The following is a 15,000-nucleotide window of genomic DNA, read 5'->3' as shown; positions in this document are numbered from 1 at the left end:
CTGCTGCTGTTGCTGTTCCTCTACCTGCTCTGGTTCCCGCTCGGCAGCCTGGGCTTCTTTGGCATTGCTAGAGAGATGGGAAATGCTGTATTTAATATGATGTATTACCTCTTGCCCCATTGTGTGCCTGCTTGGAAATGGGATAGTGGGAGTACAGACAAGGAATATATAATATATGTGCTCTCAATCACAATTGTGGTGGCAAAATGGACAACTCTCATGGACTGGAAAGGATGCAAAAACAGCTGCTTTAGAATGGACCACTGGCGAAATGACTCTGATTGCTGTCCCACCAAACTGGGAACACTGATGATGGGCTAGACCCGAAACGTTTGTCCCCTGTCTGTCGGTTTTATTTACTTTTTTCGGCTTTGTTTAATACAGTTTTTGATTTTGCATTCAGCTCCAGTGTGTGACTCCTTTCTTCCTTTTCTGAATACAAAAATTTAAATTAAAAATGAGAACAATTGAAGGACAAATACAAAGACCGAAAGATGAAGAGAGAAAACTGAGAACACCAAGATTTAAAGCTTCCTGTCTCTGTTGGTAGAAACCTTGTTGGCTCCTTGAGCATTTTAGCATCAAATTTGTGTAATAACATAGCAAGGTCACCAATAAGATTTTTACAGACTAGATATGGGAGTGTTCATCTGACTGTGTGTACGCGTACATCAGTGTGTCAAATATAATGGATCTGTCTGCCTTCTTCTACCCTTAGTCCTGGACCTATATGGATGTGCTTAGTCTATTATTACATCCTCTGTGTAGTGAGGACATTTTCTCTTTGTTCCAAAACTACTGGATCACAAAGCAATATCCTCTGTCCTTTGAACCTGATACATTCATCCAATCACACTGATTTAGACTGCAGATTAAAACCTGATGTAACAGAAACAGGGGGGTTTAGAGAGTGAAGCATTCATTGTTGCAATAAAGTGATGATGAACGTTAGATTCATGTGGCGCATTCAAAAGCACAACAGGATATCTCATTTGTTTGCAGATAGTGTGTGTGTGTGTGTGTGTGTGTGTGTGTGTGTGTGTGTGTGTGTGTGTGTGTGTGTGTGTGTGTGTGTGTGTGTGTGTGTGTGTGTGTGTGTGTGTGTGTGTGTGTGTGTGTGTGTGTGTGTGTGTGTGTGTGTGTGTGTGTGTGTGTGTGTGTGTGTGCATGCTCGTGTGAATGTGAGTGCAAACTTACGTACATGGATGAGTTGACTGAAAGATACAGATTTGTGTGTGTCTGTGTTTATCTGTGCGTGTGTGTGTGTGTGTGTGCGTGTGTGCGTGTATGAGTACTATGACGTTGTAATTGTGCTGTGCTGGCGTGTTGGTTTGCGTGTCCGCATGTGTGATCTCTCGCTCCGTGCTTGCTGGTAACTGGTAGAGGGATTTACAGATTTGGCAGTAGCCCACTCTAGCCCCGGCAGCCATCGTAGCTCCAGTAATGCTAGCTGTCGGCATGTGGTGCAGGAAGGACACATAGTCCACTCCGTCAGGCACCACATCCTCCCCACCTTTTAATGACAGGAGACCTGATCTGTCTGAGCCTACCAATGTGTGTGTGTGTGTGTGTGTGTGTGTGTGTGTGTGTGTGTGTGTGTGTGTGTGTGTGTGTGTGTGTGTGTGTGTGTGTGTGTGTGTGTGTGTGTGTGTGTGTGCGCGTGTGTACCTGTTGTCAGCATAGTCGGTCTCGGCGCCTCCCCACCACACGTCAGAGTCGTCCACCTCCAGCTCAGCGCTGTCGGCCTCCTGCTCCGCCTCGTTGGGGCAGCACACAAACTCCACGCCGCGGAAACGGTCGATGCCGCACGGCAATAGCATGCCGTAGTCATGGAGATTCATGGTGCGGTCGCCGCAGGACTGTAAAAAAGGGGGAAGGGGAGGGGGGTGGAGAGTTAATGAGATATATAAAAAGACATTAATAGAAATTAACTCGTTCAAACTCATTTAGCCAGGCGGGTGAGATGATGCGACATGATATCTCATTGAGGCACAAATGTCCTGTGGTGCTGGCCGTCTACCATTACAGCCTTAGCACGAATACACACACACACACAAAAGCATTATTACATTACATTACATTACATTGCATTTGGCAGACACTTTATACCCAAAGCGACTTTCAAAAGAGGACATAATCAAGCCAACATCACAAGCAAATACAAAGTGCACAGGAGATATACAGAACAACAAGTGCAATTGCAAAGAGGGGTTAGTTTTTTTTTGTTTTTTTTTTGTTGTTTTTTTTAATAAAGAGGAAATAACGAGTACACACACACACAAACACACACTCACAAACTAAACTAAACTAAACATCATGTCAGGAGTCTGCCCTGGGGAAAGCAAAAATACATATGCTCGCTCGCTCTCTCTCTCTCTCTCTCTCTCTCTCTGTCTCTCTCTCTCTCGCTCGCTCGCACGCACGCACGCACGCACGCACACGCACGCGCACGCGCACGCGCACGCACACGCACACGCACACGCTCACGCACACACACACACACCGAAAGGAATTAAAGTAAAGAACACAAGACACTGATGTGATCAATGGATCTGATTATGTGTGTTCCCGGGTCGGGTCTGGGCAAGATGCAATGCAGAGAGACAGGGTAGGCCAACGGCACAATGCACTTAATACACAATGCACTTAATGCACTGGAAAGGGACAGCGCGGGCCTACAGCAGATTGCATTTAATCATTATGTCCAGACAGATCAAACAATCAGGCCCTGATGCCTGCCTCTGTCCTCTTGAGTCAGATGGTTCTGCTGTGTGTATGCATGTGTACAGTACGTCTGTGTACAGGGCTGAACTGGGGGAGAATTAGGGCCTGGGCACTTGTGGTTTATTTTTTTAATTTTTTTTAAAACATTTCTGAAAATAGGGGCCCACGAGGATGCAGGGCCCACCAGGAAATGCCCGGTATGCCAGATAGCCAGTCCAGCCCTGTCTGTGTATACATGTATGGTTTATGCATTTCTAATTGTGTGTGTGTGTGTGTGTGTGTGTGTGTGTGTGTGTGTGTGTGTGTGTGTGTGTGTGTGAGTGGGTGGGTGGGTGTACGTACGTACGGTTTGCGTGTGCATGCCATGCATGTTAATGAATGTATGTGTATATCTCGATGTGATGCCGTGTGTGTGTGTGTGTGTGTGTGTGTGTGTGTGTGTGTGTGTGTGTGTGTGTGTGTGTGTGTGTGTGTGTGTGTGTGTGTGTGTGTGTGTGTGTGTGTGTGTGTGTGTGTGCGTGCTCATACACACCTCCTTGGCCACGGTGTGCCAGTGCAGGTGGCTCTCACACATGTCCATGCGCTCCTGGTGCAGGAACTTGCACATGTCAGGCACCAGCAGGGCGTCACTCACAAACTCACCCACTAGTGAGAGAGAGAGAGAGAGAGAGAGAGATAGAGAGAGAGAGAGAGAGAGAGAGAGAGAGAGAGAGAGAGAGAGAGAGAGAGAGAGAGAGAGAGAGAGAGAGAGAGAGAGAGAGAGAGAGAGAGAGAGAGAGAGAGAGAGAGAGAGAGAGAGAGAGGACGTAGACATGAAGTTGTTAGGTATAAAAATGGAGATACACTGCATAGAAAATATTAACATAGTGACAACAATCACACCCATGTACTCACATTACCTTTACAAAGTCTTCCCCGGTCAATTAAATAGCATTACTTTCGCTACTCACTGAACAGTCAATTGTTTTGTTTGAAATTATTTGTTTGATATTACCATTGCCTTTTGGCATTTGTCGAGACACACGCACACGCACACACACACACACACACACACACACACAGTAGCGTACCCAGGCATCGGTAGGGCACCACGATGTGCAGGTGACTGCGGCACAGCTTGCGGCCCTTCTTGCACCAGTTGGGGATGCTGACCGGCTGGTTGGCCTCCACCACGTTGGTGATCTGCAGCTCGGGGTACACCTGCAAGAACACACACGACACACAACGTACGCTTGCATTACTGTCCTTTTTAATGTGTTTTTGGGCCGCTTTAGCCTTTATTTAAGTTTGGAAGTCCGCAACTTGTTTTAGTCATGTTACCTTGAACTGTCATGGGATTCCGAAAGTAGTACATGAAATAGCATACTACGGCCAAAGCCTGTGGTCTTACTTACAAAGTGTTACCACTCCCTTGGTTAGCTTAACCAAGCAGGTTCGAGGGCATAGGGATCTGCCCTATCACGCCACTGGCATTTTAGAGGACGGGACAGGAATACACTACTTCTTTATGTGCATTTAGCGACCGCAGATTTAGTGGGTTTTGTACTTCGGGTTCTGATAATTCATGTAGATGTGTATCCCATTTATAGACAGCATTCCATGGCGCAGCACCATAGAACGAAAACACCACAAATTGGTCAACAGTCGCATATGCATGTCAATGGGGGTACATGCATACAGCATTGGCCTAATTATGTTTTTCAGCTTTGTGGGTATGTTAGAACTGAATGAACACATTCTAATGCAATATGAGGGTCCTAGCTTTTAAATACCCCTTATTTCATGTTTTATGTGTTTCGGAGGCTGTGATATTTAGGTTTTTATAAGCTGAGGGCACCTTTTCCCAAAAAAGGCTTAGGCATTCAGCTGGCGTTTTTTTGGCAGGTGCCTGAGGCTTTATTGAGTTAATAACCTACTGCATGGGGCAGTGAAGATGCAGACAGGAGGAGAGTGGGAGAGTGAGATGGGCTAGGATTGTGAACTCATCAAACTCAAAGCCAGGTCCCCATGGCCGACAGCTCACATGTGGTCTGGGTCAGTTTAGCGCACATAACCCCCCATTGCTAGCCTCATGGAGACCTCCCATTGACTTCCTTTATAACAGGATAAGTTTACAACATCTGTCATCTGTATCCATCTCTAACTACAACCTGTGAGTAAGCCAATGTTTTTATTTAGTTAAAATAATATTTAATAACCCCAACCACATTTCTATTTTTCTAATCTTATGAGGGACATTTGCTGGTACACACACGCACTCACGCACACACACACACACACACACACACACACACACACACACACACACACACACACACACACACACACACACACACACACACACACACACACACACACGCACACGCACACGCACACGCACACACACACCTTCTTCCATATCTTGTTTACTTGCATACTCAATGACTTCATCTGTTTTGTTTTCTCTATGCCCTCTGTTCAATGTGTTTTCCTAATGCCTTCTCATTGTTTCCATATGTCCAGCACTCCCGTACTAATTGGACTTCCTCCAACCCTCACCCCACCCCCACCCCCACCTCTCCCTTGCCTTCCGCTAATTGTCCTGAACGTTGCCTTCCTCTTCCTCAACGTTTCCCCTTCCTCTCCTCTTATTTAGGAGATTTAGGACGTCTTTTGTTCCAACAGCAATCAGACTTCTTAACAATAGCTGCTGATTTTTTTAAAAAACATTGTTGTGATTCTATTTTCTGGACACAGGGACCTATTTATTTCTTTAACTAGTATGTACTGTATGCGTTGTACGAAGTGTCACTGCTATATTTCTATGTCACTGTCTCCCTAGTGTGTTGTGTTGTGTGAATGCACAGGTAGCAAAATAACATTGCATCTAGAGGATCAATAAATGCAACTCATCTCAACTTCCTCATCCCTTTCCTACTTTACCTCAGTGTACCTCCCACTATTCCTCTTCCCTCTCCTTCTCTTTCTCTCCTCCTCCATCAATCTCTCCCCCTACTCCTTCACCTCTCTACATTCTCTCTCTTCTTCATCATCTCCCTTTAATTTGTTTTTCTACCCCTCAACTACCACCTCCCCCCCTCCTCCACCTCTCTGTCTCCATCCTCTCTCTTCCTTTCACTCTTTCCCCCTCTTTCTCTTCATCTTCTTCTTATAGCTATCTCTTTCTACCTCTCTGTCTTCATCTCTCACTCTTTCTCCCCCCTCTCCTTCACATCTCTACATGTTCTACCTTCCACTTCATCTCCTCCTTTTCATTCTCTCTCTCTCTCTCTCTCTTCTTCCCACTCCGACTTCACCTCTCTGTATCGCCCACTATTCCTCTCCTTCTTTTTTTACTTCTCCCTCTCCCTCCATCCCTCGCTCCTACAGTACCGATACGGCTTCCTTTTCCTCTTCATCCTCTTCCACTTTGATCACCACCTGCCTCTGTGGCGCAGTCTCCTCCCTTTCACTCTGAGCAGGCTTTTATCTCTCTCTCTCTCTCTCTCTCTCTCCCTCCCTCTCCCTCTCTCTCTCTCTCTCTCTCACTCTCTCTCTTTCTCTCTCTCTCCCAGGTCCCTCTTCTCTTCCCTTCTCCTACCTCCATCTCTCCACCTTTCCCTCTTCCTTGCTCCTCCATCTCCTCTTCATCCCCTCTCTCCCAATCCATCTCTCACCTCCTTGGCATACTGCAGAAAACTTCCTCTTTGATGCTGCTTTTCACAACTCGTCATTCCTCTGGTTTCAGGTTCTCACTCTCTCTCTCTCTCTCTCTCTCTCTCTCTCTCTCTCTTCATCCCTCCATCTCTCACCTCTTGGCAGTACGGCAGCATGCCCTCCTAGTTGCCAATGCAGCTCTTGATACCAGATGGATTGTGCTCTCTCTCTCTCTCTCTCTCTCTCTCTCTCTCTCTCTCTCTCTCTCTTTCATCTATCTGTCCCCCTCTCTCCCTTCATCCCTTCATCTCTCACCTCCTGGCAGTATTGCAGGATGCCCTTCTTGGTGCCCATGTAACTCTGGTTACCCCAGGGGTCTGTCTCTCTCTGATATCCCTCACCTCCTCCCCCTTTCCATCCATCTCTCTTTCCATCCCTTCCTCTCTCCTCATCCCTTCATCTCCAACCTCCCGGCAGTACTGTAGGATGCCCTCATTGGTGCCCACGTAACCACAGAGACTGGATATGATTACTATACTCATATAATCTCTGATGTAACTCTTGCAATTCTTCAACCAAGAGGGGTCCGGCTACAATTTCTCTCCCTCCCTCCACCTCTCCAACCCCCCTCCCTCTCCTCTCCCATCATCCCTCCATTTCTTTCACCTCCTGGCAGTATTGCGGGATGCCCTCTTTACTTCCAATGCAGCGGTTACTGCCAGAGGGCAGCTCCCCTTGGTTCCCCTTCTCTCTTCCTCCTTTCTCCCCTCATCCCCCTCTCTCTTCATCTCTCCATACTTCTATCTCCCTTCATTCCTCCGTATCTCTCACAAGCAGTATTGCGGGATGCCTTTCAGAATGCCTTCCTTGGTCCTGATGCAGGTGTTTGTTCCAGAAGGGTCTGCCTCCCACTTCTCCTTTCCCTTCCTCCCTCTCTCCCACTTACCCTAATTCCTTCTCGCTCTTAGTACCCCCTCTCCAACCGTCCATCCATCCATCCATCCATCCATCTTCCTTTCTCTCTCTATCCCTTCATCTCTTACCTCCTGGCAGTATTGCAGGATGCCCTCCTTGGTTCCGATGCAGCTCTTGGTTCCACTGGGGTCTGGTTCCCACTTGCCAGTCTGGACGTTGATGTGCATGTTGAGTTTCCCACAGAACATGGCCACCTGGGGCTCCGCCAGCAGACCGCCGCCTTCATCCGACGGCACCTGGAGATGGAGGGAGAAAGAAAAAGAGGAGGAGATACCATTAAGACAAATTTTATTGTACGTCAATGTCGTCGGTTAAACATAACACAAACACACAACACATTCCACATCAGATGTGTTTGAGGGAACATTCATGGACCCGACAGGTGTCAGTGAGAAAAAAAATGGGGTGTATGAAATCCTTATCAAGTCTAGGCTAATTTAGTGTTTCTGCCAGCAGAAACAAGGATGCGAGAGAGAGAGAGAGAGAGAGAGAGAGAGAGAGAGAGAGAGAGAGAGAGAGAGAGAGAGAGAGAGAGAGAGAGAGAGAGAGAGAGAACAAGAGAAAAAAGACAGGAAAAGACAGGAAAACAAGACAAAAATCTATATTTCTATTCCAAAGTCATAGATCGTTCAAGAAATTCAGCAAGGCAACAAACGTTGCAGCAAACCAACACGAAAGAAATACCAAATGACATCTGGGATCAGTTGGTCCGCCTTTCTTGAGTGCATTTTGGCCCTTAATTTAGCTAGTTGCTACACCCCGCCCCTTCGGCTGCCAATCATTGTGGATGGGGGTTTCCTATTGGCTTTGATGTGGAGAGAACTAATTAGAGGTACTGGTAGACCATGAGAAGCACGACCTCTTCAATTAGTGCAAACAGTGGAGAAGGAACTGGAAAACATGGACATGCTACAACATGAAACGCACACACCCGTAAACACACATGTGGACGCACGTATGCACGCGTGCAAGCATGCATGCGTACCATCTCTCTCCCTCTCTCACGCACACACACACACACACACACACACACACACACACACACACACACACACACACACACACACACACACACACACACACACACACACACACACACACACACACACACACACACACACACACACACACACACACACACACACAGCAAAAATGAAATTTAAATATTTTTCCGGGTGCACCTGCAGTCAAGGTTACAACTGCAACATCAGTATTTATGTAGGAACACTAAAAGGATTTAAATTGACTACCTCTACTACATATACGGTACAATAGAAAAAGAGAGGGTGGACTCCTGAAAATGCCAGCGGTAATAGCCATAAAAGGCCAGTGGTAATGGGCATAAAAGCTGATTTGTTTCTGTCTAGATAGTAAGTACTGTAGGATCAGAGTGTGTGGGTGTTTTTGTGTATGTGTGTGAGAGAGCGAAGAAAGAAAGAAAGAAAGAAAGAAAGAAAGAAAGAAAGAAAGAAAGAAAGAAAGAAAGAAAGAAAGAAAGAAAGAAAGAAAGAAAGAAAGAAAGAAAGAAAGAAAGAAAGAAAGAAAGAAAGAACGAAAGAACGAAAGGGAATGAAAGAGCAAAAGAGACAGAAGGAAAAAAGAAAGAGATGAAAGAACCAGTAAGACCAGAAAAGAAAGAGATGGAGATACCAAATGAAAGAAAGAAATGGAAAATAAAATAAAATAAATGAATGAGTCCCTCAGTCCTGATTTGGGGCTTTTGGAAGGGGTGAGAAGGAAAAAAGCCTATGAGAGACTGCATTGTGTTTGAGAGCCAGGGAGTTCAAGGGAGAAAGAGTTCAAGGGCGAGAGAGAGAGAGAGAGAGAGAGAGAGAGAGAGAGAGAGAGAGAGAGAGAGAGAGAGAGAGAGAGAGAGAGAGAGAGAGAGAGAGAGAGAGAGAGAGAGAGAGAGGGGGAGGTATAGAGGGAGGGGGATTGGAGAAAGGGAGAATGGCAGTGTTTTGTGTTCTAATCTTGTTAGTGATTTGAATGTATTGGCTTGAACACAAAGATTCATTTGTGACCGATAATACGCAGTGAATGGCCATGCATTCTCTCTGACTAAAGCACACACAAACAGACTGACAAAGACGCACAGCAAAACACACACGCAAAGGCACAAACACATAAGCAAACACACACACACACACACACACACATTGGTAGGCTCAGACAGATCAGGTCTCCTGTCATTAAAAGGTGGGGAGGATGTGGTGCCTGACGGAGTGGACTATGTGTCCTTCCTGCGCCACATGCCGACAGCTAGCATTACTGGAGCTAGGATGGCTGCCGGGGCTACAGCGGGCTACTGCCAAATCTGTAAATCCCTCTACCAGTTACCAGCAAGCACGGAGCGAGAGATCACACATGCGGACACGCAAACCAACACGCCAGCACAGCACAATTACAACGTCATAGTACTCATACACACACGCACGCACGCACGCACGCACGCACGCACGCACGCACGCACGCACGCACGCACGCACGCACACACACACACACACACACAGATAAACACAGATGCACACAAATCTGTCTCTTTCAGTCAACTCATCCATGTACGTAAGTTTGCACTCACATTCACACGAGCATGCACACACACACACACACACACACACACACACACACACACACACACACACACACACACACACACACACACACACACACACACACACACACACACACACACACACACACACACACACACACACACACACACACACACACACACACTGAGGAGGGTGACAAATCTGCCTTTGCCCCAGCGCTGCTGCTGCTGCCGTCGGTGACACTTGACACTGTGACACGGCATAGAGCTACCACATGGCCCATCTGTGCAGTCAGGCCCTCCCTCCCTCCCTCCCTCCTAGGGATTGGGGACAAAGTCCCCCAGCTGCCACCTAATAAGTGCGAGTGTGAATAGGCCCTTAGGGACAGTCATCAAATTCCAAAACGTCTTTGGCCCGGAGTGACCAGAAAAGAAGCAGGGCGCGGTATGGCGTGTGGGACGTCTGGGATCGGATGGTGACGGGGGTGGTGACGACTTGGCCTTGTTTGCATTCTTTGTTTGTCTGACTGTGTCAAGGATTCCCGCAGTGGCCTCCATGCTGATAAAGAAGTGGCTTTAAGCTATGGCATGTAGAGACCGACCCATTAATCGGCCGATTTTCTTATTTGGCATCGCCGATTTTAAGTCAGGCACATCTGCAGGCAGCTATCTACTTTGAACGATCAATGCTGTTGACCACCAGCATGATGTTTCGCTCTAAAATATAGTAACGAACAATCTAAGTGAAATTTTAACAAAAAGAGGATGCAATTAATATTTTTTTCAGTAACAAAGCATATTAAGCATGCAAATTGAGGATAATACGATAGCATATCGGCCCTAAAAATCGGCCCAAAAAAATCGGCAGGTCACATCGGCCATCAGATCCATCGGCTGACTCTGGCCGCTAAATATCGGTATCGGCATTGGCCTTAGAAAAACCCATAACGGTCGGTCTCTAATGGCATGTTGCTGTGTGACATGGTACAATGTAGGCCGACTGTGTTCAGAAGTGCCTTTCAGTCATTGATGGCCAACTTGGATTCTTAAGTTACAATCAAGTTAGTTGAAAACCAACTTGCAACATATTCCAAATGGTCTGGTTTTACCTGTGCAATTCAGACAGGTGACTGTCTGGTGGAACGATGACCTAGTTGAATTGAACAGGTATTGCTTGTCTGTTGTGGATTCAGCCATGGCCTCCACACTGATTAAGCCAGTGGTTTCCGAACTTTTTCTGCTGTGACTCCATTTTGGACCCAAGGATATTTTTCCAACTCCTTTCACCCACCCTCCATATTCCAAAATGCAATTTTTTGTTGTTGTTCCTAATTTTATTATATTACTTCACAGGAAAATCAAATATATTCATCAACAATACCAGTGAATTGAGTTAGTTATCAGTTCATGGAATCATGTTACCTGTTCACCTGTGGATTTCCTATTTATTATGCAAAGCTACTTCTCTCTGCTACCCCACATGGCTCGCTAAGATAAGTGATATGTAGGCCAACTGTCCTCAGTATTTGCGTGTCCTCAGATTCCTGGTTGCACTAAAGCCCACAGCCAGAGACACAACCAGATAGTGAGTGAGACACTGCAGACGGACTAACTGATGGTAATCTGATAAACCACAGCTGTGCCACTAACCCTTAAGTTACACTTGAATGGCTGGAGAGTTATTTGCATCTTCCTTGTTTTCAGAAATATTAAAATAAATGCAAACGGTACAATTGATCCCCTTCTATACGATGAAAGAACTCAGTTGCAGTTGAAGAACAGGTGTACGATTAGATTCAGCTTGTTTATGCATTGTTTATACTTGTTCATACATCCTTGCAAACACCTTTGCCCTGGTTGAAAGCATGGTGCGGGCCGCGGGCAGTGTGTAGGTGAGGACTCGGAGGTTGAGGCCAGGAAAATCCATGAGAGGCAGCTGAATGGCGGTGGCCATCGGTCTAGTGATCTAATGGTGCGGTGGGCCTGGGATCTCTTATGCCTTTCTTGCCCTGTGCTCCCTTTCTAATGCATCAATCCTGTACTGCCAGCGTCTTGTCCTGTTTCTCCTCTGGACTTCCGCCTTTGAGCCAGCCTTGTTTGGTTTGGTTTCAATTAAACAAAGATACACACAAGGCAAGGACACACAGAGTAGCAGAGACAGATATACGTGTGTGTGTGAGAGAGAGAGAGAGAGAGAGAGAGAGAGAGAGAGAGAGAGAGAGAGAGAGAGAGAGAGAGAGAGAGAGAGAGAGAGAGAGAGAGAGAGAGAGAGAGAGAGAGAGAGAGAGAGAGAGAGAGAGAGAGAGAGAGAGAGAGCATATTAAGGATATGATGGACACTGGGAGACAGAAGCAGGGACAGGAGGTTAAGTGGTGGATGTGATGAGATGGGAGCAGACAGCTATCGGCCATTCCACCTGCTTCTCCTCTCTCTACTGTCCACATGCATCACTCACTCACTCTCTTCCACACACGCCCTATATATTCTCCTCTTTCTCTCAGCTCTATTCCATCACTCTCTTCTGCCCACTCTTATCACTCTCCCATATTCCTCCCATGTTCCATCTCTCTCTCTCTCTCTCTCTCTCTCTCTCTCTCTCTCTCTCTCTCTCTCTCTCTCTCTCTCTCTCTCTCTCCCTCTTCTCTCTCTCTTCTCTCTCTCTCTCTCTCTCTCTCTCTCTCTCTCTCTCTCTCTCTCTCTCTCTCTCAGAACTTTCTTACAAATGTGCTCCCTCACTCTGTCTGTCCACGTCCACCATCTCAGTCTCTCTCTGGCTGTCAATCTCACTCATTCTGCCTTTTCCTGTCATCTTCCACCCCCCCCCCCCCTCTCTCTCTCTCTCTCTCTCATTCACTCACCCAGTCGCTTTTGCTGGATAAGCATTCGTTGCTCATGCCTGCCTGCTGCACTAAGTGATATCTGACAGAAAGGTGTCTGAAAGAGTGAGAGAGAGAGACAGGGGAGATGACGATCTATGATGCACTAAGTGCTATGGTTTCTGCATGTGCACTGAGGGGGTGGGGGAGAGAGAGAGAGAGAGAGAGAGAGAGAGAGAGAGAGAGAGAGAGAGAGAGAGAGAGAGAGAGAGAGAGAGAGAGAGAGAGAGAGAGAGAGAGAGGTTTTGTTAATGTGTTTTTGTGTTTAATGTGTGTGTGTGTGTGTGTGTGTGTGTGTGTGTGTGTGTGTGTGTGTGTGTGTGTGTGTGTGTGTGTGTGTGTGTGTGTATGTGTGTGTGTGTGTCTGTGTCTGTGTCTGTGTCTGTGTGGCAGTAGCACTGTACTGTACTGTAATGTATTGCTACGGAAGCATACAGGCTGCAGTGAGGCAGCCATGCTCTGTAGATAAAGCCATCTCGGGGGAAACACGGGCCAGACCACATGTATGCCCCACACACACACACACACACACACAACACACAACACACAACACACAACACACAACAAAAAAACACACAAACACACTAACACACACACACACACACACACACACACACACACACACACACACACACACACACACACACACACAACACACACACACAAAACACACACACACACACACACACACACACACACACACACACACACACACACACACACACACACACACACACACACACACACACACATACACACACACTCCTTCTGTGCTTTGAAAAGCCCCATTTGGCCAAGGCCATGCACTAAACACACACTCCCAGCCCACTTGAGTGGGCTGAACAAATCTGTCGAGGGGAGAAAGGGCCCGTGGCTGTTCCTCTGTGATTTAAGACATCTTACTAAAACCAACTCTCAGAGACACACAATTACACACACACACACACACACACACACACACACACACACACACACACACACACACACACACACACACACACACACACACATTCAAATTTAGAATGCCTGAGACAGTGTGGTCTCGAGAGCTTGGAGGCAAACCCTGAAGCACTTCAGCTGTGCGCGCGCACACACACACACACACACACACACACACACACACACACACACACACACACACACACACACACACACACACACACACACACACACACACACACACACACACACACACACACACACGGCCCATGACAGTGACAAATTCTCTGTGCCTGCCTAGAGGATATGTGAAGTGTGTGTGTGTGTGTGTGTGTGTGTGTGTGTGTGTGTGTGTGTGTGTGTGTGTGTGTGAGAGAGAGAGAGAGAGAGAGAGAGAGAGAGAGAGAGAGAGAGAGAGAGAGAGAGAGAGAGAGAGAGAGAGAGAGAGAGAGAAAGAGAAAGAGAAAGAGAAAGAGAAAGAGAAAAAAGAGAGAGAGAGAGAGAGAGAGAGAGAGAGAGAGAGAGAGAGAGAGAGAGAGAGAGAGAGAGAGAGAGAGAGAGAGAGAGAAAGACAGAGAGAGAGAGAGAGAGAGAGAGAGAGAGAGAGAAAGAGAAGGCGAGACTCTGGCTAAGCTACGCAAAGCCATCCAGAATGTCACTGTGCCAACGTCCCAGGGAGGGTGGGGGCGGCTCTCTTACCTCTCCACTCGTTTTGGGAAGAAAGGTAGGGCACTTCTTTACCTCACCACTCTAGCACTCTAGACAGGAGCAGCAGTAGAGGAGGAGGAGGTGCTGTTAGCAGCCGCTAAGCAATGCCATGGCAAATGTGCTGACAAACCACACACAACACACACACACACACACACACACACACACACACACACACACACACACACACACACACACACACACACACACACACACACACACACACACACACACACACACACACACACACACACACACACACACACACACACACACACACACATACACACACACACACACAAACTCTGAGCCATCCATTCACCCAGGCAGGCCTGCCACCACATACCAAGCCATTGCCAAACTGTGCTCTGCAGCCGCTTTCCCATTCAACTTCAACCCGCCACGGCTCCACAGTTAATGGCCCACCAGGACAGGACACATTGTGTGGACAAGGAGAAAAGCCACTGAGCCACTACTTTACTTGGGTGTTCATAGACTAACCCTTGTAGAAAAGTAGCACAGATCGTCAGAAAAAAACACGGTAACACTTTATTTTAGGGACACATCTATTAGCACTAATACATACAA

The 15,000-nt window shown here is 47.0% G+C and overlaps 1 protein-coding gene across 2 annotated transcripts in view; it reads right to left on the bottom strand.

The window, feature by feature from the left end:
• appa (amyloid beta (A4) precursor protein a) overlaps positions 1-15,000 on the bottom strand; it is a 62,497-nt gene that overhangs the window by 20,885 nt on the left and 26,612 nt on the right. The window contains exons 2-6 of one of the 2 annotated variants that reach the window (XM_063217190.1): positions 7,404-7,571; positions 3,795-3,924; positions 3,257-3,369; positions 1,669-1,859; positions 1-67 (exon numbers count right to left, since the gene is read on the bottom strand). The exon at positions 1-67 is cut by the window's left edge and continues 337 nt beyond it. In XM_063217190.1, coding sequence (XP_063073260.1) covers positions 1-67; positions 1,669-1,859; positions 3,257-3,369; positions 3,795-3,924; positions 7,404-7,571 — 669 coding nt within the window. Of the gene's footprint in view, positions 68-1,668; positions 1,860-3,256; positions 3,370-3,794; positions 3,925-6,675; positions 6,696-7,403; positions 7,572-15,000 lie in introns of those variants that run through there. The other variant, XM_063217191.1, reaches the window with a different exon arrangement.

The sequence above is a fragment of the Engraulis encrasicolus genome, chromosome 15 (assembly GCF_034702125.1).
Source record: "Engraulis encrasicolus isolate BLACKSEA-1 chromosome 15, IST_EnEncr_1.0, whole genome shotgun sequence".
Lineage (NCBI taxonomy): Eukaryota > Metazoa > Chordata > Actinopteri > Clupeiformes > Engraulidae > Engraulis > Engraulis encrasicolus.
Note: the sequence above shows the minus strand (reverse complement) of the source record. Positions and strands in the feature narration are given on the sequence as shown.